The 23,558-nt window shown below is 34.8% G+C and overlaps 1 protein-coding gene across 3 annotated transcripts in view; it reads right to left on the bottom strand.

Moving 5' to 3' along the window:
- LOC129923466 (uncharacterized) overlaps positions 1–23,558 on the bottom strand; it is a 106,907-nt gene that overhangs the window by 75,295 nt on the left and 8,054 nt on the right. For all 3 annotated transcript variants that reach the window (XM_056014511.1, XM_056014513.1, XM_056014512.1), the window contains exons 3-4: positions 19,257–19,319; positions 19,093–19,155 (exon numbers count right to left, since the gene is read on the bottom strand). In XM_056014511.1, the coding sequence (XP_055870486.1) occupies positions 19,093–19,155; positions 19,257–19,319 (126 nt within the window). The remainder of the gene's footprint in view (positions 1–19,092; positions 19,156–19,256; positions 19,320–23,558) is intronic.

Below are 23,558 nucleotides of genomic sequence, written 5' to 3'. Positions count from 1 at the left end.
ATATTTGCAGAGCATACGAGACCGCCAACAAACAGTTGAGACAAATACAAGCCGACCCTCCAATCATTGAGAAAGTATCAACACCTTCAAGAACAAACATTCAGAAAGGTAAATGCAGGTATTGTGGAAGGATTCACGAATACATTAAAGAAAAGTGCCCTGCATGGGGTAAAATGTGCCTAGCATGCAAGGGGAGACATCATTTTGCTGTGATGTGCAAAAAGAAAATTCAGCAGGTGTCAGATGATATGTCTAACGATGAAAGACAGCTACAGTCGGACACAAGAGATGATGTCATGATGGTAAAAAATGAATGGGTGATGTCTTTGGAGAACCACAAAACGAAAAGGATGACAGCAGTTATGACAGTAAATGGTCACCGTGTAAGGTTTCAAATGGATAGTGGAGCTGATGTAAATACCATCCAGGAAAAATACGTAAATAAGAATCAGATAGAAAAGGCAACGCAAAGATTACTAATGTGGAATAAGACTGAAATGAGACCCATAGGGAAAGCCACTCTAACGACGAGAAATGAGAAAACTAACGAAACATTTGAGGTGGAATATATAGTTGTACCAAATAATCTAGCATGCCTTCTAGGTCATGAAACTTTAACAAGAATGAAGTTAATCAAAGTCAATAAAGATAGGTTCATAGCATCAGTAGTGAATAACCAAGAAGAAGACTGTAGTCCAAAGTTTACTGGTGATTTGGGTGACTTAGGAGAAATGTCTTTAAAGATTGATAGCAGCATTAAGCCCAAGGTTCTGCCGTGTAGAAATATCCCTATTGCTTTACAAGAAAGAGTTAAGGAGGAGTTAAAGACCCTAGTGCAGAGAGGAATCATAGAACCAGTGATAGAGCCTACAGAGTGGGTGAGTCAGATGGCAATTGTGGAAAAAGCTAATGGAAAATATAGGATCTGCATAGATCCACAAGCCCTGAATAAAGTTTTACTAAGGGAATTCTATAATCTTGCTACTTTAGATGACATATTGGCAGATTTGAACGATGCCAAAATATTCAGCAAATTGGATGTGCAAGAAGCTTTCTGGCATGTCAGACTAGACACAGCGTCATCTAATTTGACAGCAATGATAACCCCTTTTGGTAGATACAAATGGAAACGATTACCATTTGGACTGAAAGTGAGTTCTGAAATTTTTCAGAGACGATTAAATCTAGCACTAGAAGGCTGAAAGGCTGTTTTAATTACGTTGATGATATTATAGTGGTAGGAAGAGGAAGAACGAAAGAAGAAGCACTCAGAAATCATGATATTAACCTAAGAGAGCTGATGAAGAGATGTCAAGAAAAGAAGATTAAACTGAACCACGAAAAGTCTGTTTTTAGAACAGCTGAGATTAATTTTTTGGGTCATATTATTACAGAAACAGGAATAAAACCAGACCCGAACAAAGTATCTGCGATTTTAAGTTTGAATGCTCCAAAAGATATTTCATCAGTCCGAAGATTCTGTGGCATGGTTCAATATCTTGCAAGATTTGTTCCAGACTTGTCGACAGATTTACAGCCCATAACAGAGTTGATCAGAAAGAACACACCATTTGTTTGGTCTGATCAATGCACACGAGCTTTCAACAAGATAAAACAGAAAATATCGACTCAGGGCACATTGATATATTTTGACCCTAACAAAGAGCTTACATTACAAGCAGATAGTAGCCAAAATGGGTTAGGAGCAGCGTTATTACAAGATGGCAGTCCAATAGCATATGCTTCTAGATCATTAACTGATACTCAGAAAAGATGGGCACAGATTGAAAAAGAATTGTTAGCAGTGGTTGTTGGTTTGGAACGTTTTGACCAGTATACGTATGGCAGGACAGTAATAGTTCAGAATGACCATAAACCACTGGAAAACATCCTTCAAAAACCTCTCAGTTCTGCTCCGAGAAGGCTACAAAGTCTAATGATGAGTCTTTATCGTTACGATATCCAGTTTCAATATGTCAAAGGCAAAAATTTGTTCATAGCTGATACTTTGAGTAGAGACCCATCAGAGGAAAAGAGTGACCTCCCTGATGTTTGTGTCAATACAGTGGGACTGGCAATACCAGATGCAGTGCTGGAGAAAGTCAGAATCGAGACAGAGAAAGATAGAACAATGCAAACACTTATTCAGTATATCCTAAATGGATGGCCAGACAAACATAATAGTTTACCTGAACTCAAACAATATTTTTCACTAAGAGACATGTTAACATACGAAGACGGACTCCTGTTGAAAGGAGAACAAATAATCATACCGATATCACTTCGCAAGGAAATAGAAGAAAAACTCCATGCAGCACATCTGGGAGTAGACTCAATGAAAAGAAGAGCAAAAGAAACAGTTTTCTGGCCTGGATTATCAGCTCGAATACAGGAAATAGCCAACTCATGCTACATTTGTCAGAAAAATAAACAAGCAAATCAGAGAGAAGAATTAATACAGCACGAAATAGGTTCTAATCCGTGGGACAAGATTGGAATTGATTTATTTCAAATGTGTGACCAACAATATCTAGCCATAGTGGACTATTATTCAAATTTCATAGAGGTAGAAAACATGCAGTTGACAACAACACACGCAATTATAAAGAAACTGAAAGGTTTATTTGCAAGATATGGGGTGCCCAAAGTTTGTATATCTGATAGCGGACCTCAGTTCACATCGGAATATTTTTCCAAATTTATGATGGAATGGGGAGTGACTCATTTGAAATCTTCTCCAGGACACCATCAATCCAATGAAAAGGCTGAGTCAGCAGTTAAAATTTTGAAGAACATAATGAAGAAATCTAGAGAATCAAAGTCAGATGCTTATGAAGCTCTTCTGGAATTTAGAAATACTCCAAGGCAAGACACAAATCTAAGCCCAGTTCAGATCTTTTTTGGTCGGATGACTCGAACACTGATACCAAACAAAAGGAGTAACATTAAGATTTCTACATGTCAAGAGAACACTATGAGAAGGAAAGAAAAACGTCAGATGAGTGTAAAAGCATCTTATGATAAGAGGTCAAGAAATTTAAGTCAGCTGAAAAGTGGACAGATGGTCCATTTCCAATCTCCTAATGACCCTACATGGAGACGTGGAAGAGTCCAGTCTCAAGTCAATCAGAGAGCTTACATTATTCGAGGTGACAATGGTGCAGTGTACCAAAGAAACAGAGTGCATATTAACCCGAACAGAGAAACAGAAGAAGATATATTTCCCGATACTGATAACAACATACAGGACAATAGAACTCAGGATCAACACGTTCGCCACTCATCAACTCATCATTCCCTGCGACCAAGGGATCAGTTAAAGAAACCGACAAGATTCAATGACTATGTGTCTTAATGAACTATTGAATGTTGATTTTTAAATGTGATATGTTTCATATTGATTGAAGCGTATACATGTATGTTATGTTTAGTTGTTTATGTTGTGGTTTTGTTTTATTTTTTTTCTATGATACTCCCCGAAATGTTTTATTTTTTTATTTTTTTTTTGAAAGAAAAGGGGATGTTGATATGGTGCGCAAAGGTGCACGCGTTCAATATAATAAAGTATCATTCTCCGCCATGACACTAATGGTTGTTGTTTGTTTATTGCTGACTGTGAACCTAGATCATAATTAACAGTTGTAACCCTGATTTGCACCAGTGCTTGAGGTGCGCACTAGCGCACTAGTGAACGTAAACAGGAAGACACTAGGAGAGAGAGAATAACAGTGAATCAGGGATTGTGAAGAGTCTGAATGTTTGGAAACTAAGAAGCCAGCTTTTGGTGCTGCCTGAAGGTTGCAGAAGGGACCTGGAGCGAAGCGAGGAAGGCTGTCGTTGGTCCACATTCGGGTTGCTGTCTAAAGGACTGGTAAATTAGTAGAAAGACTCTGAGGAAGCTGAAGGATGCTATGTGTTTGTCCTAGTGAATAGACACCTATCTTTATTTCCTGTTACACTGTGTTAAATTGCCTGCCTTTACGTTGAGTGCCTACCCAAGAGTTACAACAATTGGTGTCAGAAGTGGGATTTAGGCAGCTCAACGAAAGGAAACAATGACAACGCTGAGGAAGCTAGATGAACTTAGCTGTAAACAGTTAAAAGAGGAGCTCCTAGCCAGGAAGCTGAGGATCTTCTGTGCCAAAGAAAAAATGAGAGCCAGTCTTTGGAAGGCTCTTGTTGATGAAGGGGAGGATCCGGAAATATACCTGTTTGAGATAGAACCAGATATTGGTGAGGTGCTGAACACCATGCAGAACTGGTTAAGTGAACTTAGTACCTTCCAGGATTCGGTGAATCATTCTATGGACAAACTGATACGTAACGTGCAAGGCCAGATCAATCCTGTAAGAGAGAGGAGTCTAACATCATTCAACAACAATGAACCGTTACTCATTCAAGACTGTGGCTGTACTGATAGTTACAAAGAATGCGTCAATCTTAACAAGAAGCACAAAGATGAACAGAAAGAGACAGTCGAAGCAATAGAAGAAGTCTGCTACGCGACTGAAACTTTTGCTGTACCAGCTTTGAGTGCAACAACGACCTGGACGGAGCAGGAAAACTTTGAGCCTGCGTTAGAGCCTGTCACTTTGGACCTTATGGACCCCTGTCGATCTGCCAGTGCCTACGAGGGGAACTTGAATTTTAATTGCTGCATTCAGGCGGTAAGCAACAACTGTACATGCGGTGCTTCACGAAGGGAGTGCAAATGTCAAGAAACCCATCAACAGGGTCTGAAACCAGTGGACTTCGATACTTCTGTTTTCACCAGCGAGAGAGGCTCTGAAGGTGGTCAGAAGAACCCTGCAGCTGATGGACTTTTGCACCTGAAACTTCGTAAAGGTGCCTTACAGACAATTCTCCCTGAAACGGCTGAGGCTGACAGTTTGTTAAACAGCGTGGCTTCATGTGGGTCTACAGCTCTTTCACGAGTCATCCTTAGAAAGGGTCTGATGAAGCGCAGTTCTGAATCAACTGCATTAACAACAACAAGAGCTGTCACTACAACTCGATGTGTCAGGTGGCTGACGCCAGCGACAACCGCCAGGATGGAGAGGCCACGTTTGCGAGATCGTGTCGAAAGAAACTTGGTCAACTGGAGAAGGAGAAAACGGCACCTGCAGAGAGCAGTGTGGATCGCTTTGTGGGGAGCACGCTCCATGCAATCTGTGACTCCCACTGACCGACCTCCACCTGCATTGATCAACCGTGAACATATTTCTTTTCGGGACGAAAAGACTAAGGTGGGGGTAGTGTTTTAACCCTGCCTTGCACCAGTGCTTGAGGTGCGCACTAGCGCACTAGTGAACGTAAACAGGAAGACACTAGGAGAGAGAGAATAACAGTGCATCAGGGATTGTGAAGAGTCTGAATGTTTGGAAACTAAGAAGCCAGCTTTTGGTGCTGCTTGAAGGTTGCAGAAGGGACCTGGAGCGAAGCGGGGAAGGCTGTCGTTGGTCCACATTCAGGTTGCTCTCTAAAGGACTGGTAAATTAGTAGAAAGACTCTGAGGAAGCTGAAGGATGCTATGTGTTTGTCCTAGTGAATAAACACCTATCTTTTTTTCCTGTTACACTGTGTTAAATTGCCTGCCTTTACGTTGAGTGCCTACCCAAGAGTTACAACAGTATCATTAAGTCAAATATATTTATAAACTGTACAAGAAATGTTCACAACAAATATAAATATTAGTTAAAGCTGTTTTTTCTGGTCAACTAATTGCTAAAATTAAAAGAAAAAATATTTCTGTTTGTTTATAAAGATTAAGACTGCACTTTGTATGTAAATATCACGCACATTTTTGAAAATGGACTATCCATGCAGCGACTTTCGTGCAGTAGCGTGACAGGTATCTTCAAAATATGATGCTATCAGTTCCCTGAAAATTTTAAAAATAATCAGATTTTATTTATTATTTATTTAGTGTCCTATCAGAATAAAAGAAACTTATTTTTGTGCGTTTTGTCTGTCGGAAGGTCTGTCCGTCACGTTTAGATAAAAAAATAACTCTAAAAGCTATTGAAAATCTCATTTACCCTTTAATGTTCCTCCCGTAACATCTCAATGGTTTCTAGTATCTATAATTAATTGTTCCGGATTTCTTTTGCAAAACTAATCAACGCCAAAGAATGTTTATTTGCTCTTCTAATCTATATTACATTCAATTTCCATGCTAAAACGTTGCAAAAACATATTATCAACAATATGTTGTTCCGCTTTTTTATGTAAATAGCATATAAATGCTAAATCAAAATCTCTATACTGACTTATATTTCATTAGGTGTAAAAATGATCCGGATTTGTATGAAAAATATTTTAACTCACTTCTCTCTAACCTACATTTAATTTTCCATTAATATTAATATTTGATTTTTAATTAAGGAAAACAACTTCCAAACACCAAAATAGTCTAACTAGGCCGTGTGACGTAGTGTTTTTTTTTTACTTTGACGTCACATGGAATGAATTCTTTAAATGAAATGCTAAAAGAACGCACTCGGTGCACCAATGTCTATGAACACTCGATAAATGGCTCGTATTGATGAATGTGTTCGGTACGTGACGTTTTGGCGCCGCCGTTTTGGCCCCACCGTTTTGGCGACGGGACGTTTTGGCGCGAGCCGTTTTGGCGACGGGACGTTTTGGCGCGAGATATCATTTGACGATAATTTAATACGCACGTAACTTTTATAATAATGTTTATTTGACTCTACCATAATATTGTATGTATAGTATGAATTCTAACACCGTTCAGCGAATTGTTTTTTTATTAATTATAAAGGTTTTGCTTATTTCATGAATATAGGCCTATAATAGGTCAGATTCCTGAATGGTAATGACATGCTATATGTGAGTTCTGCTAATCGCACTGGATGACAGTTTTGGATTTCTTTCCAAAAGATTTTGTTTTTTATTTGACATTAGTGTAATATACGAATTAGCTAAGTGTCACACTGTAACACATCTCGCATTGACGCAGGTAGAGATAAACAAATGAAGACAAGACCAGCACCGAGCACTGGTCGTTGGCGTCATGCGTCTGGCGATCATCTCCTTGGGAATGGTCATTAAATGTGACACCTATCCCGCCTCCTCTCTTCTGCTCACATTTCACTCCTTGTATATACTATTTCCTCCACCCCTCCCCTCTCTCAAGCGTAAGACGATAATCTGTTTCTAGCACTCCACTTGACATCCCTAGGTGCGAATTTATAATCCTTAATCTTTAATTCCGAGAGCGGCCCAAAGTTTACCCCTCTCTCTCAATCTCTTCGCCCCTACGTCTTTATAAGCTCGCGTAGTTTGGACCATTCACTAATCATGTTTGAATTAGTGAAAGAGTTGTGGCCAGATCTTAACCCTTCATCTGTTTCTATAAACTTTGAGCAGGCTGCTATCGAGCTCTTCAGTCAACATATCCGTTATGTGCAATACATGGCTGCTTGTTTCATCTGACAAAAAATATGCGAAAGAAATTGGCAGATGAAAATATTCTTTCAATGTACAACAATGATCCAGAATTTGCTTTGGTAGCTAGAATGATAGTTGCATTAGCATTTGTTCCCATCGAGGACTTGGATATGGCTGTTGAAACTTTGGCAAATAAGTTGCCTTTACATCTTACTCCGATAATCAACTGGTTTGAGGACACTTATATTGGACGTCTAAACCACAGTAGAACTCGACGATGTGCTCTGTTTCCTCCTCCTATGTGGTCTGTCTATCAGAGAACACTCAATGGGGATAATCGAACAAACAATTTTGAGGAAGCAGCACATCGGCGACTACAAGCCGAGTTTGGAATGAGCCACCCATCCATATGGAAATTCATTGATGGAATACGAGCTGTCCAGAAAGGCCGTGACGTTATATATGAACAATATATCCGGGGAGACCAGCCGCTTTCTAAACGAAAAAAGTATATTGACACAGACAAAAGAATCATTAAACAAACCAATGTTAATGTAAACAAATAATTGCATCAATTTTTAGTCTATCATCGTTTCATTTTGTTTTTTATTTATTTTTTTTTTATTTTAAAGTAATATCTTAAAAAACTTTTTAAAAATAAAAGTGTGCCTCTTAATAAACACACATACACAAGCCAAAATGTTTATTAAAGAAAATGATGTGAAAAACAAACACACATTTACATTTAGTACGTGAAAAATATGTCTTAACACAAACACTCGTGCAAAACATAGATATGAATAATTCTTTTAAAAGAAATAATACAATAAACGTAAATTAATGTATATCGCGCCAAAACGTCCCGTCGCCAAAACGGCTGGCGCCAAAACGACCTTCGCGCCAAAACGGCGGGGCCAAAACGGCGGCGCCAAAACGTCCTGCTTCGGAATGTGTTTTATTAGTCTAGGACGTGTGACGTAGTGTTTTTTTTTTTCTTTGACTTCATATGGAGTTAATTATTCAAATGAAATGCTAAAAGAACTCGGTATAGTAATGTTTATTAAGCCTCGTTATGTGACTCGGGTTTAAAAAAGGGATGATATCTTGATTTCGATCTAGTCTGGATTTTTAAAACTAGATCTAGATTTTTATTATAATTTAGCTAGATCTGGATTTATATTGTAATTAAAATCATTTTAAAGTCTAGATCTAGAATTTCTAGATCTAATTTAGACTGATATAGACTAGATCGATGTAGAATTCAATTTCTAGACTTAAAATGTAGATTTTGATTTCCAAACTTCTTGATCAATATTGCAATGTTATAATATACTAAAACTAATCTACTATTTTTAAATTTAATGTTGCATTTAGTCTATTAATAGATTGTGTAGGATTTTTTTTACATAAATCTTATCTAAATTACTGCTACATTATTCCAAATTTATATTTTAGATCTAGATCTAGTAGATCTGATAGGGAGAGAACAAACTGTAATAATAAATGGCTCTAAATCAACACCAATAACAGTAAACTCAGGCGTACCTCAAGGAACAGTCTTAGGTCCACTACTATTTTTAATTTACATAAATGATTTACCAAATTGCATTACTTCAGGAACAAAAGTCAGATTATTTGCAGACGATTGCATAATATATAGAACAATAAAAACAACACAAGACACATATATTTTACAAAGAGAATTAGATGAATTACAGAAATGGGAATCAAATTGGAGCATGTCTTTCCACCCAGAAAAATGTCAGTTGTTAAGAGTAACAAAAAAACTAAAACAAATTAATTCCACTTATCTTATTCATGGCAAACCAGTAACACAGACTAAAAACGCAAAATACCTAGGTGTTATAATAAATGAAAAACTATCATGGAATCCACATATTGATGAAACTACAAAAAAATCAAACAAAGCATTAGGATTTATTAAAAGAAATTTCTATAAATCAAATAAGAACATAAAACTAAAATGTTATTTAACCTTGGTTAGGCCAATAATAGAATATGCATCCTCCGTTTGGGACCCCTCAACTCAAGAAAACATTAAGAAACTGGAACAGACACAAAATAGAGCAGTGCGATTCATAACAAACGAATATTCACATTTGACTAGAGTAACACCTTTAGTAAAATCACTAAATTTAGAAAGCCTTCAGGACAGAAGGCTCAAAAGTAAAGTAGCAATCATACATAAAACACTGAACCATAATCTTCAAATACAAAAACAAAATTTAATAAAATACTCTGAAAGACACAAAGATAAAGGCACATTCCTCGTCCCATATGCTAGGACAAATTTGTACAAATACTCCTTCTTCCCTAGTGCTATTAGAGCATGGAATGGGTTGCCTGAGCTAGCCAGGAAAACCAGTGACTTGGCAGAATTTAAGTCATTGGTTAATATGCATGACTAAATGCATGACGCGTAGGACGTAATCATCTTCTTTTTTGAAGTAACGTCTGTATTATATAAGATAAGATAAGATATGGATCTTAAGAGTGCTAAATCAGACGTTTTATTTAGGTAGATCTACATCCTCAATCTAGTTCCATTTAAATGAAAATGCCGATATCTCCGTTGATAGGCCTAACTGTGTTGATGTTCTGTTGTCACAGATTAATAAAAAATTACTGTAGACGTTACTAATTATTAATCTGTGACAACAGAACATGCTATCAGATTTGGTTTCAGATCTTGTGTCAGATCTGGTGTTAGATTAGGTGTCAAATCTAGTGTCACATTGCTGGTAACAGGTAGATCTAGATTCTAGATCTTGTGGTTTCTAAATTGCTAAAAGTACATTTTTTTTGTGGTGTCGTTATTTCATGTTGTTAGATCTAGATCTAGACATAGAATCTAGAATCTGTACGAATAATGGAATTATTTGATCCTCCTAAACAGTTGTCACTAGACGGTAATCTATCTGAAAGATGGAAAAAATGGAGACAAAGTTTTGAACTGTTTATGGTCGCCACTGAAAAGAATACGAAGTCCGAGCCAGTGAAGAAAGCTTTATTGTTACACTTGATCGGTGAACCCGCTCGAGACATCTACAATACTTTTCAAGTATGTGAAGATTAGACAGTAGACAAAGTAATTGAAAGGTTTGAGAATCATTTTTTGCCTAAGTCCAACACTGTGTATGACAGATTTAAATTCTTCTCAAGAAAGCAGAAAGACGGAGAAACGTTTGAACAGTATTATACTGATTTAAAGAATTTGGCAAAAGAATGCAAGTTTGACAACATTCGAGATGAACTCATCAGAGATCGATTGGTATGTGGCATACAGTCGGATCGAGTGAGAGAGAGACTTCTGAGAGATGTAGACGAAACTTTAGAGAAAGCAGCAAGCATAATTCGTGCTGACGAGCATACCCGGAACCAAATCATAGACATGAAAGGACTACATGTGGATGCTGCTTATAAATTAAAGAAGACAGAAGATAGAAAGCCAGTCAAAACCTCACAGGGAAAAATGGCAAAGAATCATGTAAAAGTATCATTAGAGATTGCAGATCTTGTGGTGGATCTCACAGAAAATACAATTGCCCAGCATTCGGACAGACATGCCGAAAATGTAAAAAGAGAAATCATTTCGCTGTAAAATGTCCTTCGAAACACTTTAAGGCTGTTGATTCACTGGAAGATGAAAGTCAGGCAAGCCAAGTAAATGAGTTATGGTTTGAGGCAATTGGTACTGACAACAATGTCAAAGTTTGGATGGTTGATGTCAATATTATGGGAAAAATAGTCAAAATGAAGATTGACACAGGAGCACAAGCAAATGTGATATCAGAGTCAACGTGGAACACTTTAGAAACTGATACTCAGTTAAAGCATTCAAATACTACCCTACGAGCATTGGGGGATGAAGCATTAGAACTGAAGGGAGATGCATCGGTCACATTTAAAGTCGGCGATGTGGAAGTTAAAGATGATCTGTACGTGATCAAGAAAAGTATAAATCCTATACTAGGTTTGAAGACATCTATTGCTTTAAAACTAATTGAGGCAAAGAGAAATGTCGAAGTACACGATGTCAAGCAACAAAATGAAGTTCCACAAGTGTTGATGGAAAAAATAAAAGCAAGTATTCGAAGGAATCGGTACATACAAAATGAAGTATCACATTAAACTGACGTCAACTGCTAAACCAGTTATTCAATGTGCGCGCAAAGTTGCATCATCACTCTATGAAGAATTGAAAAGAAAACTCACACAAATGCATCAAGATGGAGTGATCACAGAAGTGGATGAACCAATAGAAGATAATTTTTTGAGGTTGTGTTTAGATCCCCGAGAACTGAACAAATATATAATGAGAGAACACTTCACTATACCAACATTTGATCAAATCAATAGTTTACTGGGAGCAGCAAAAGTGTTTAGTATACTTGATCAAAAGGATGCATATTTGCAAGTGGAGTTGGATGAACCAAGCTCTTATTTAGGTACATTCAATACTCCGTTTGGAAGATACAGATTCTTGAGAATGCCTTTTGGTATATTCTCAGCTAGTGAAGTATTACAGAAACGTGCTTATCAAATATTCGGAGACATCCCAGGTGTACATATCATGTCAGATGACATGCTGATTGCAGCAAAAGATGAAAAAGAACATGAGCAAATTTTTGAAAATTTTCTGGAGAGAGCTAGAAAGAACAATGTAAAGTTCAACAAGAACAAGATACAATATAAACTTTGTGGTGTTAATTATCTCGGAAGACAAATTGGAGCAGATGGTATTCGTCCAGATCCAGCTAAAATCAAAGCAATAATGGAGATGCCAGCACCAACAGATCGAACAGGAATTCAAAGACTGCTAGGGATGTTGAACTTTCTGTCAAGTTTCATTCCAAACATGCCAACAATTACCAGTCCATTGCGTGAATTGCTAAAGAAAGATGTATTGTGGTAGTGGTATGCAGAGCAAGAAAATTCTTTCCAACTAATAAAGTAAACACTTAGTGAAGCTCCAGTTCTGCAATTGTTTAACCCTGAAAAACCAGTTACTATTCAGTGTGACGCTTCTTCTAAAGGGTTGGGAGCATGTTTAATGCAAGAAGACAAACCAGTTGCGTATACGTCAAGATCATTGACAGAAACAGAGTGCAGATATGCACAAATAGAAAAGGAAATGTTAGCTATAGTGTTTGCAGCTAAACATTTTCACCATTATAGTTTTGGAAGAACTGTGACTGTACAATCAGATCACAAACCTTTGCAAACTATTGTGACGAAGCCTTTACACAAGATTTCACCAAGACTTCATTTGATGATGTTAAGACTGTTGAGATATCAATTAACAGTAACTTACACTACAGGTTGAAAAATGCAAATAGCTGATACGTTATCGCGTGCGTACATCAGTGGTCAAGATCAATCAAATTCAAATGATGCCATGGTTATAAGAACTCATAGCGCGACAGCACAGTTTCCGAGAAGTGATCAGAAGATTATTGAAATTAGAAGGAAAACTGAATCTGATGCTAATTTAAAACCTGTAAGTAGTTATGTCAGAGAAGGTTGGCCAAAGATAAAAACTCAAGTTCATGAAACAGTGAAAGTGTATTGGTCATTTAAGGACAGTATTCATGAATAAAATAGAATATTGTTTTATAAGAACAGAATTATAATTCCTTTAATTATGAGAAATGAAATTCTCGACAAGTTGCACATAGGTCATTTTGGTCTTGAGAAAACCAGATCGAAGGCAAAACAGAGTGTGTTTTGGCCAGGATTGTCCAAAGATATTTTTTCGACAAAAATGAAATGCGCAACATGTGCAACGTTCAAAAGAAATAATGTGAAGGAAAAATTGCTACCTCATGCTGTACCAGACAGACTATGGAAAAAGGTTGCGACAGATTTGTTTGAATGGCGAAACAATGACTATTTGCTGGTTGTGGATTATTTCTCTAAATACCCTGAAATAAAACGACTGGAGAACAAAACAGCAGAATGTGTTATCAGCGCAATGAAAGGTATTTTTGCTAGACATGGCATACCAGAAGAAATAGTGAGTGACAATACGCCATTCAATAGCTATCAATATAGAGAGTTTGCTTCTGAATGGGGTTTCAAGATAACAACATCAAGCCCCAGGTACCCTCAATCAAATGGACAAAGTGAGGTGTATGTTGGTATCGTAAAGCAGATATTCAACAAAGAATACAAAAGTGGGAAAGATCCATATCTCGCTATGCTCGAGAATAGAAATACTCCGATAAGCGGACTGCTTTATTCGCCATCACAACTGCTGATGAGTAGAAGACTCAGGGAAATCATTCCAACTGATCCCGAACTATTGAAACCCTCGGTAGCTGAAAATGCAGAGACATTACTCAACGAACGACAGATGAAACGCAAAGTCAAATACGATGCAAAAGCAAGGTTACCTAAAGATTACTCTGTCGGGGAGTTCGTCTTGGACAAACATGGCAGAAAGCAGTTGTCATTAAGAAACATCCATCACCCAGATCTTACATCATAAAGACAAATGATGGAAAAACATACAGACGAAATCAACGGTTTTTAAATAAGAGCTACGAAGAAGACATCTCTGGATACTATGATACCGACGAAGACAATGAACAGCAAACTGTTAGAACAAACGAAACAGACAATTATAAACCAACATCTAGAGAACTTGTTGTGCCGGTCAAGACTACCAGAAGTGGTCGAGTTGTCAAAATTCCTTGTAAATATAAGTCTTAAGAACTTTAAAAGGAAGGATGTGATAATAGCTTCAAAAGGAAGGATGTGCTAATATTATATGAATATATATATAAAATTTACGTCATTTTTGTTGTTTATGTTTTGTGCGAAAGCAAAGGATCGGACGGAAATAAAAAGTTAGTTATATATGTCTACGTTGATAAAGACAGTCTCGTTATTATCATTATTAATAGTGATGGGAACTAAACTATTTTTTTTTAGTTAAACTAAAACTAAGTTTGAACTAAAAAAAAGTAATTAAACTTTTAGTTAATCACAGATTGAAAAAATTAGTTAAACTAAACTAAGAAACTTTAGTTAAACTTTTACTAACTATTTTGACCTTTTTTAAGGACGAAACAGCCAAAAATGAAAAATATAAACAACAACCAATCTCTTTAACAAAATGTAATAAACATTTATTTGTGCACATGAAAAAAGATTTAAATGTCTTTATGGGATAGATGTAGATTTTAATAGAATCACTAGATTAGACTAGAATGATACTATTATAGAAAGAAATTAGAAGTAATTGTCCAAGTTCTAATATAAGTTACCTTTTTAGAAGTAATGATAAAACTGCATGTTGACTCGCTAACTAACTCTAGATTCTAGAATATTCTGGATCTAATATCTTCTACAAACGAAATGATCAGAAATATAATCTGGATCTAGAATTAGATCTAGCTACTAGACCAAGATCAAATAATTAATATTTTAATCTAAAAATAATTTAAGAAATAGCCTACTAGTTACTACTACTACTACTAGATCTAAATAGAGTCTAGTAGATATCTTAGGCCTAACTCTAGATCTATCTAGAGATTTTAGATTATTATAATTATGATTATAACAAGATATGGGTATTTAGATCTATAATATACTATATAATATACTCTAGTAGATAATAGACCTACTAGATCTAGATCTAATAGATCTAGATAGTAGATATAAGTATAATTATAATAGAAGTAGATGAGATCTAGTCTAGATTTAGTTAATTTCGTATTAGATCTAGTATAGTTAAGTATAGTGACGACTATTATTAGTAGGCCTATTATAGTCATTAATATTGCTGTAACTCTAGGTTAGGCACTCAACGAATAGGCATGCAACTCAACACAGTTTAACAGGAAATAATAGTTGTGTTTATTCACTAGGGTAAACACGTCACATGATGATTCATCCTTCAGCTTCCTCAGAGTCTTACTACTAAGTATACCAGTCCTTTGCTACTTAACCCGAATGTGGACCAACGACAGCCTTCCCCACTTCGCTCCAGGTCCTTACTACAACCTTCAGGCAGCATTAAAGTTGGCCTCTTAGTTTCCCAAACATTCACACTCTTCACAATCCCTGATGCCATGTTATTATCTCCGTTCTAGTCTCTTCCTGTTTACGTTCACTAGTGCGCTAGTGCGCACCTCAAGCACTGGTGCAAGGCAGAGTTACAACAATATTATAGATCTATCTATCATCTTTGCATCTTAGGTCTTAGTATAGGCCTAATAAGTGATCTAGAATTTTCTAGATATATCTAGAATCTAGATCTAATCTAGACTCTAATTCTAGAATAGTAGAATTTCTAAACTAATAGATCTATATTATTGACTTATAATTTTAAATTTACATTTAGATCTAAGACTAAGACTACTAAGAGTTAGACTCTACTTAAGACTAAGAGACTAAAATAATTGAATATAGACTATTATGACTATAGATCTAATAGTAATAGTAGTAATAGAATAATACTAATAGACTAAACGTCACCAGACTCTAACTTTAGATCTATCTAGTAAAAAGTTTTAAAATAAAAAGAAACGACATTTCTTTTAGATCTATAGTAAAGCAAAATTCTATAGAAGCAAGGAATTATCCGGATTTATCAAGCAGCGAAACTTGCTAGAAATATAATGAACACGTGTATTTTTTTTTTAAAGGCGGGAATAGTGGCCATTATAGGGTAAAGGTCAAAAGGCTTTCTAGTGACCTGTGCACCATCTAGTTTATTCTCCTCTCTATCATTCATTATATATATTCTCCGAATTACATATATCTAAATATTTATTGGTATGACCGTATGTATGTTAAAAAAGTTTGTAAAATTTGTAATTAAACTTTTTAGTTTGTAACTAAAAAAAATTAATTAAACTAGGATTTTAACTAAACTATTTTTTTAAAATTAAACTTTGGCCTTAACTAATTTTTTTTAGTTAAACTAAAAGTTAGCAACTTTTTAGTTAACTTTTGCCCATCACTAATTATTAATTAGTATCGTCTACAGTAATTTATTATTAATCTGTGACAACAGAACAGTTGAGACATCGAAGTACAAGCACGATTTATCTGTTCTTTTCTTTTTTTTTTTTGTTTTTAATTACAAGTCAATGCTGAAAGGTTATCTAAAATCTCTCGTCTCACATATTGTACATATCCTATAGAGGTCATGCCGTAATGTGTAATATATTGCTTTATCAATAATAGGATATTAGTTTATTATTAAGTTAAGAGAAATGCCTGGTAATGCTGTTAGCGTACTGAACTATTTATCTCTACTGTCCCGGGTTGTTTGTTTGTTTTACATGTTTCGAATGTTCCTTCAGAGATGAAGATAGTTTACTTCCTAGTCCAAACCTCCCGTAGGACGACAAGGGATGGGAGCATGCAGGGTTTGAACCAGGGACCACCGATAAATCCGAACGACAGTCCAGCGCACAAAATGCACGACCAGACAGGGTTCATCCCGTGCTCGTTGTCATCTTCCATCGTCCAGCGAGAAGTTAATTATTTTAAACTTAGAAGAAACACCCGAAACATGTAAAACAGAAAAAAACATTTTTTACAACGGCAAATAAATCTTTGAAATATTATTACTTTTGACCATCAAACTTAAATCACGTCTTGAATATTCCTTGCGAATAGGCCGATGCGATCGGGATCCGACTCCGACGGGTGCCGCCTCTGATTTCGTTTCATAACACAAATTCTCTTTGTAATCTTGTTTTTTCTGAAAATATAACTTTTATGCAAGCAGTTTTTTTATCATAAAAATACACTTTTTTTTTTACAATTATTCACTATTAATAGTAACAAACACGGAAGGCTATTTAGTAAAATAGATGACAGTTCACCATATTTTTTAACACATGTATGCTAACGGTTTCAGATTTTTCTGTCAAAATGTTTTTTCAAATGTATACTAACAATTTTATTTACTTAAAAAAAGTTTACTTACATTTTTAAAGAGAAAAAATCTATTTAATATGCATATAAGTAGAACATAATTTAAAACAACAATTAATATGTAGTTTTTCATATTACTTTCTCAACTGCGTGACCTACTCTTATAACGCAGAACACTTAACTAAGGAGTTTTTTTTTATTTCACTAAATGACATGATTAGAAAAGTTAAAAAATGTGTAATTATTATGTCCTTAACATTTGTCGATGTTAATAAACGTTTATCTTATCTTATCTTAACTTATATAATATCTCGAGCAATACATTTATTATGTATCTAAAAATTGCAAAATAATAATTATAAGACGAGAGTACTCTTAATTTTGATGTTCATTTACTAGATCTAGATCTAAAAATTAAATTATATGTTACATAAGTAAGGGTTGAAAAAAAAATTACTTCTTTTAACTACTTTACAAAACAACGTTTTGATCCAACTTTCGAAAAAAATTTTCATGACATTTTTTGTAGTGTTAAAAAATCTCAATGTCCAGTCTAGAGTAGTATATATATAAGTCTATGGGAATCTCATTCTGTTTACCTTGTCCGCCATCTGTTGTTACGACCTACTCAAAGTCAAAACAAGCAAACAGCGCTGACCAATTATCAGATGGTATAACAATCAAGTCTGTTTTCTTTTGCCATTGAACAGATCGATCTTTCTCACAATCGATAATGACATTTTACTCTTTATAAGGAAAAAAACAACTAGTGCCGTTGCTATTTTATTCAGCCTACTTTAAACCGGATTTAGAAAGGTTGAATAATTTGGTCTAGGGCTTTAAGATCGACTTCCGAAAACTTGAACTTCTGTTCTATCTTGGTGAGACACTAATTTATCAAACGTCTAGTTTTCTAATATAATTAATATTCATTACATTACATGAAGCACGATAGAAGAGTTTAGAAACTGGTACACTGATAACTTTCTAGAACTGAATGTTACAAAAACTAAAGATTTTATAATAGATTTCAGAAAGAAAAAACAGATGATTCACGAACTCCAGATAGAGACTACATTGACACAACAAGTGAAGTCATATAAATATCATCATAGATAACAAGCTCTCCTGGAAAAACCACCTTGGAACTGACAAAGAAAACAGCCTAGCAATTATTTTTTCTATACAAACTCAATAGCTTTAAAATAAATAAGAAGATCTTAGATAATTTAGCAACTATGCTAAATCTGCTAACATACGGAATAACCTGTTGGCAAGGCTCCATCTAAACTGTTTCGCTGCCTAGAAAACACTATAAAAGGGCATCAAGTAACATGCACCAATTAACATATTTAAATGAACTTTATGAACATCGTAAAAATCTTGGAAGACAACAACCACCCGCACCATCATAATTACGTCAAGTCGTCGCGAAGTTGGCGACTACTGTCAATCAAAACAGAGCGGTTAAAAAACTCGTTCGTATCTTACGCGGTCAGACTTTATCAACGCCAACCGTTGATCACGAAACATGAAAAGGACCAAGATGTCTGTGTGTAGTCGCTGAATGAACTTTTTATGTTGTGTCTGTTGTATTTATGTGTATGTTTCTGTTGTGTTGTCTTTATATAAAAAACGAGTCCTTGTAATCACAACGAATTTCCATAAGGATCAATAAAGCAGTCTTAGTACAAGTATTTTTTAGAAATATATTATAATAACATTATTATTCCTATTAATAACTAACAACTACGTTACTACCAATGTTTTCATTTAGTTGCTCGTTGTGTTTCTTCTGACTGTCCAACTCTTCTTTCAATTGCACTGTACGAAGAAAAAAAAAGATGATTGATTTCAAAAACTTTTTGTGTTTTGTTTTACAATAAGAATAAAAAAACATTTTTATTAGCATAGTGAATATCTACCTAGATTTCCTTCTTGTTGCTTTAATTTTTCTCTGAGACTCCTTGAAACTTGACGCTCATTGTCTTTGAAAAAAAAAACGATATTATTTACATATACACACATTCTTGGCTAAATTATTATATGTTAAAAAATGAAAAATAAAAGTATTTAAACAAGAAGAATATTATAACTGATTTAAATTAGCATCTACACCAGTGATGCCGAACCTTTTTTGGTCTGCGGGCCATTTTAAATTTTGGCATTCGTGTCGCGGGCCATATCATTTAAGCTATTTTTAAATTTTTAGCGGCCCCCGTAAGGGGAAAAAGCCACTATTAGGTTTGTGCAAAATGTCCGTCTGTCCGTCTGTCCGTCTGTCCGTCTGACGTCTGTCACACTAAGATCTCGAAAACTAGAAGAGATATGAAAAATATTATTTCATCATTAAATGCGGCTTGAAAAGTTTAGGTGCAAAGGCTACTTTTGGTTTTCTTAAAGCAAACTGTTTAATTTATAAAATTAATTATGCAAGCGATTTTTTCATAAAAATACACCAATTCTAAAACAATTAAGTAAATGTAAGGGAGGCAATGCTACAATATGCTAACAAAGATGGACAATTTTTGTGTATTTTCAGTATCACTAAGTCAAATATATTTTTAAAATGTACAGGAAATGTTTACAACAAATATAAATAATAGTTAACGATGTTTTTTCTGGTCAACTAGCTGCTAAAATTAAAAGAAAACATTTCTGTTTGTTTATAAAGGCTAATAATGCACTTTGTATGTAAATATCACGCACATTTTTTTAAAATGGACTTTTTATGCAGCGATTTTCGTGCAGTAGCGTAACGTCGCTACATGAACAGGTGCTAAACCAATTCCTTAAACTTTTTTAAAAAATCAGATTTTATTTATTTTTTCTTTAGTGCCCCCATCCGAAAAAAAAGAAGATTATTTTTGTGCGTTTTGTCTGTTGGTCGGTCTGTCCGTCACGATTAGATTAAAAAAAACTAGAACTCTAAAAGCTATTGAAAATCTGATTTACACTTCAATGTTCCTCCCGTAACATCTCAATAGTTTTAAGTATCTAAAAATTGATTGTTCCGGATTTTTTTGTGCAAAACTAATCAACCCCAACAAATGTTTGTTTGCTCTTCTAATTTATATTACATTCAATTTCCATGCTTAAACGTTGCAAAAACACATTATCAAAAATATGTTGTTCCGTTTTTTATGTAAATAGCATATTAATGCTAAATCAAAATCTCTATACTGACTTATATTTCATTAAGTGTAAAAATGTTCCGGATATTGTTTTATAAAACATGAATTATGCCTAATGATTGTTTGAAATCGCATAATTTACTAATATTATACTTATATTATTTGACAATGCGTCACTATAATTTGGTTATCAATATCAAATTGTTCCGTATTTTCATCTTTAAACAAATTTTTAAAATATCGACAATAGGTTGTTCAGGGCTTTAAAAAAAAGTAATGTACTAGAATTGATTACTGAAAATTACTTTTTAGACATTTAATTTTTTTGCTAAAACATAACATAGAAGTTTTGTAATCGATAAAGAAAGTTCCGGATTTTGTTTCTTATAAATCGTCGCCAGAAATTTCCGAATTTATTTAAAAATCTACTAACGCCAAATAATTGTTTGAACTCCCTCTTCTAATTAATAAACAAATAATCTTCTTATTTACGAAATAATGTTTTTACGGATTTTTATGAAAAATATTTTAACTCACTACTCTCTTACAGTACATTTAACTTTCTACCTAAAACATTAAAAAATCTAATTATCGTTAATATTATGTTCCGATTTTTAAGGAAAACAGAATCCAAACACCAAAGTAAGATATGAAAATCTCTCCACATGGCTGTAGTACATCTAATTTTTATACGAGACCATCCAAAAAATTTAATTAACGGTATTTCATTTATCTGAAATTCTCTTTTTCTTTTACTATTTATACAAACATCCGGAACAATCTATTATATAAATTTTTCAATTGTATTCATACCTAAAAATTATTGCGATGTTTTGAAACGTAGAATAAAGGTTAATCAATTTTTAATAACTTTTAGTTGTTGTTTTTTTTATATCAAGATGATGGACAGACCGACTGACAGACAAAACGCAAAAACAATGCGGCTTTGATCCTTTTTAAATAAATTCTATTAGAACTCAGTGCACCAATGTCTATGAACCCTCGTTAAATATCTCGTGTAAATAAAGACATTTTTTTTTATGGTACCGGTACTAGCCTATTGTGAGGTAATGGAATTTTTTTCTTTGACGTTATTTGAATGGACTCTTTAAACGTAATGTTAAAAGAACGCACTCGGTGCACCAATGTCTATTAACCCTCGAAAAATTGCTTGTATTAATAAAAACATATTTTAGTCTAACTAAGCCGTGTGACGTAGTGTTTTTTTTTCCTTTGACGTCATATGGAATTAATTCTTTAAAAGAAATGCTAAAAGAACGCACTCGGTGCACCAATGTCTATGAACACTCGATAAATGGCTCGTAATGATGAAGGCAATTTTTTTTCTAGCTAGGCCGTGTGACGTAGTGTTTTTTTTTCCTTTGACGTCATATGGAATGAATTCTTTAAATGAAATGCTAAAAAAACGCGCTGGGTGCACCAAAGTCAATGAACACTCGGATAAATGGCTCGTATCGATGAAGGCGATTTTTAGTCTAGCTAGGCCGTGTGACGTAGTGTTTTTTTTTTCCTCTGACGTTATATGGAATTAATTCTTCAAATGAAAAAAGAACTCGGTATAGTAATGTTTATTAAGCCTCGTTATGTGACTCGCGTTTAAAAAAGGAATGATATCTTGATTTAGATCTAATCTAGATTTTTTAAACTAGATCTAGATTTTTATTACAGTATATCTATATCTGGATTTATATTCTAATTAAAATTATTTTAGAGTCTATATCTAGAATTTCTAGATCTAGTTTAGACTAAAATAGACTAGATTAAGATGTAGAATTTCAATTTCTAAACTTAAAGTGTAAAAAAAAAGTGTAGATATTCATTTCCAAACGTTTTGATCAATATTGTAATGTTTTAATATACTAAAACTAATCTACTATTTTTTTATTTAATTTAAATTTAAATTTACGGCAAATGAATCTTTGAAACATTATTACTTTTGACCATCGGATGGCTGCCTGGTCGTGCGGTTTTCGCGCTAGACTGTCGTTCAGATTTATGGATGGTCCAGGGTTCAAACCCTGCCCGCTCCCATCCCCCGTCGTCCTGCGGGAGGTTTGGACTAGGAAGTAATTATCTTCAACTCTGAAGGAACATCCGAAACATGTAAAACATTTTACATCAAAATTAAATCACTTCTTGAATATTATTTGCGAATATGCAGATCCGACAGGGATCCGACTTCGATGGGGGCCGCCTCTGAGTTTGTGTAACACAAACTCTCTTTGTAATCTTGTTATTTGTGGATCTACTTAAATTAATGTGATGCATACAGTTTATTCTGAATATCTGGCTGCATAGAGGAAACACCAAGTTGGAGCACTGAATCTAGATGTTCATCCGAGAGGCGATTATGTCACATGTTTTTCGCCCGTTTCATCATTGAGAACGTTTGTTCACACAAATAAGTGCTTGAAAACATTGTGTTCATTCTCAACGCTTGTTTTCGAAGATTTGGAAAAGTTTCTGCAGGTAACATGGAGTAGAAGTCAACAGTATGTATCACTTGAAATTTGTCAAGCAGGGATGTCTGGCTTTGTAAGTCAATCAGTTCCAGTTGCAGATCTCTCGGAGCACTTGACACATCGAATGGATTTTTAAAAAGACGGATTTCATTTTTCAAATTCTGAAATTCTACAAATCTTTCACTGAAATTATTCATCAAGAGCCTCAGAAGTCGTATCATTTTTTCTTTGGGGAAAGACATATTTAGCTGCTTATCATTTTGTAGAGTGGTACAGGTTAGAAAATGGACAAGATGCACCTCTTACTCCAGTTTGGATACCACATATGTCAGCATACACATGCGAAATCAATTTGTCTTTCCCTTGTAGTTTGATGTTGAGTTCATTTAGGTGTGATGTGATTCTTATAAAATAGCCAAATCCCACTACCATGATGGGTCGTTCAGTAGTGGCACTTGTTTTGATTTTTCCGTCATATTTCAATTTTGTGTCTCAAATAAAAAAAACACAACGTTTTATCACCTTTCCTCGGCTTAACCAGCGCACTTGAATGTGAAATTGAACGTCTTCATATTCGGACTCTATTTCTGTCAGAAAATCTTTGAAATTT

This window comes from Biomphalaria glabrata, chromosome 16 (assembly GCF_947242115.1).
Source record: "Biomphalaria glabrata chromosome 16, xgBioGlab47.1, whole genome shotgun sequence".
NCBI lineage: Eukaryota > Metazoa > Mollusca > Gastropoda > Planorbidae > Biomphalaria > Biomphalaria glabrata.
This window is presented reverse-complemented; position numbering and strand designations above follow the sequence as displayed.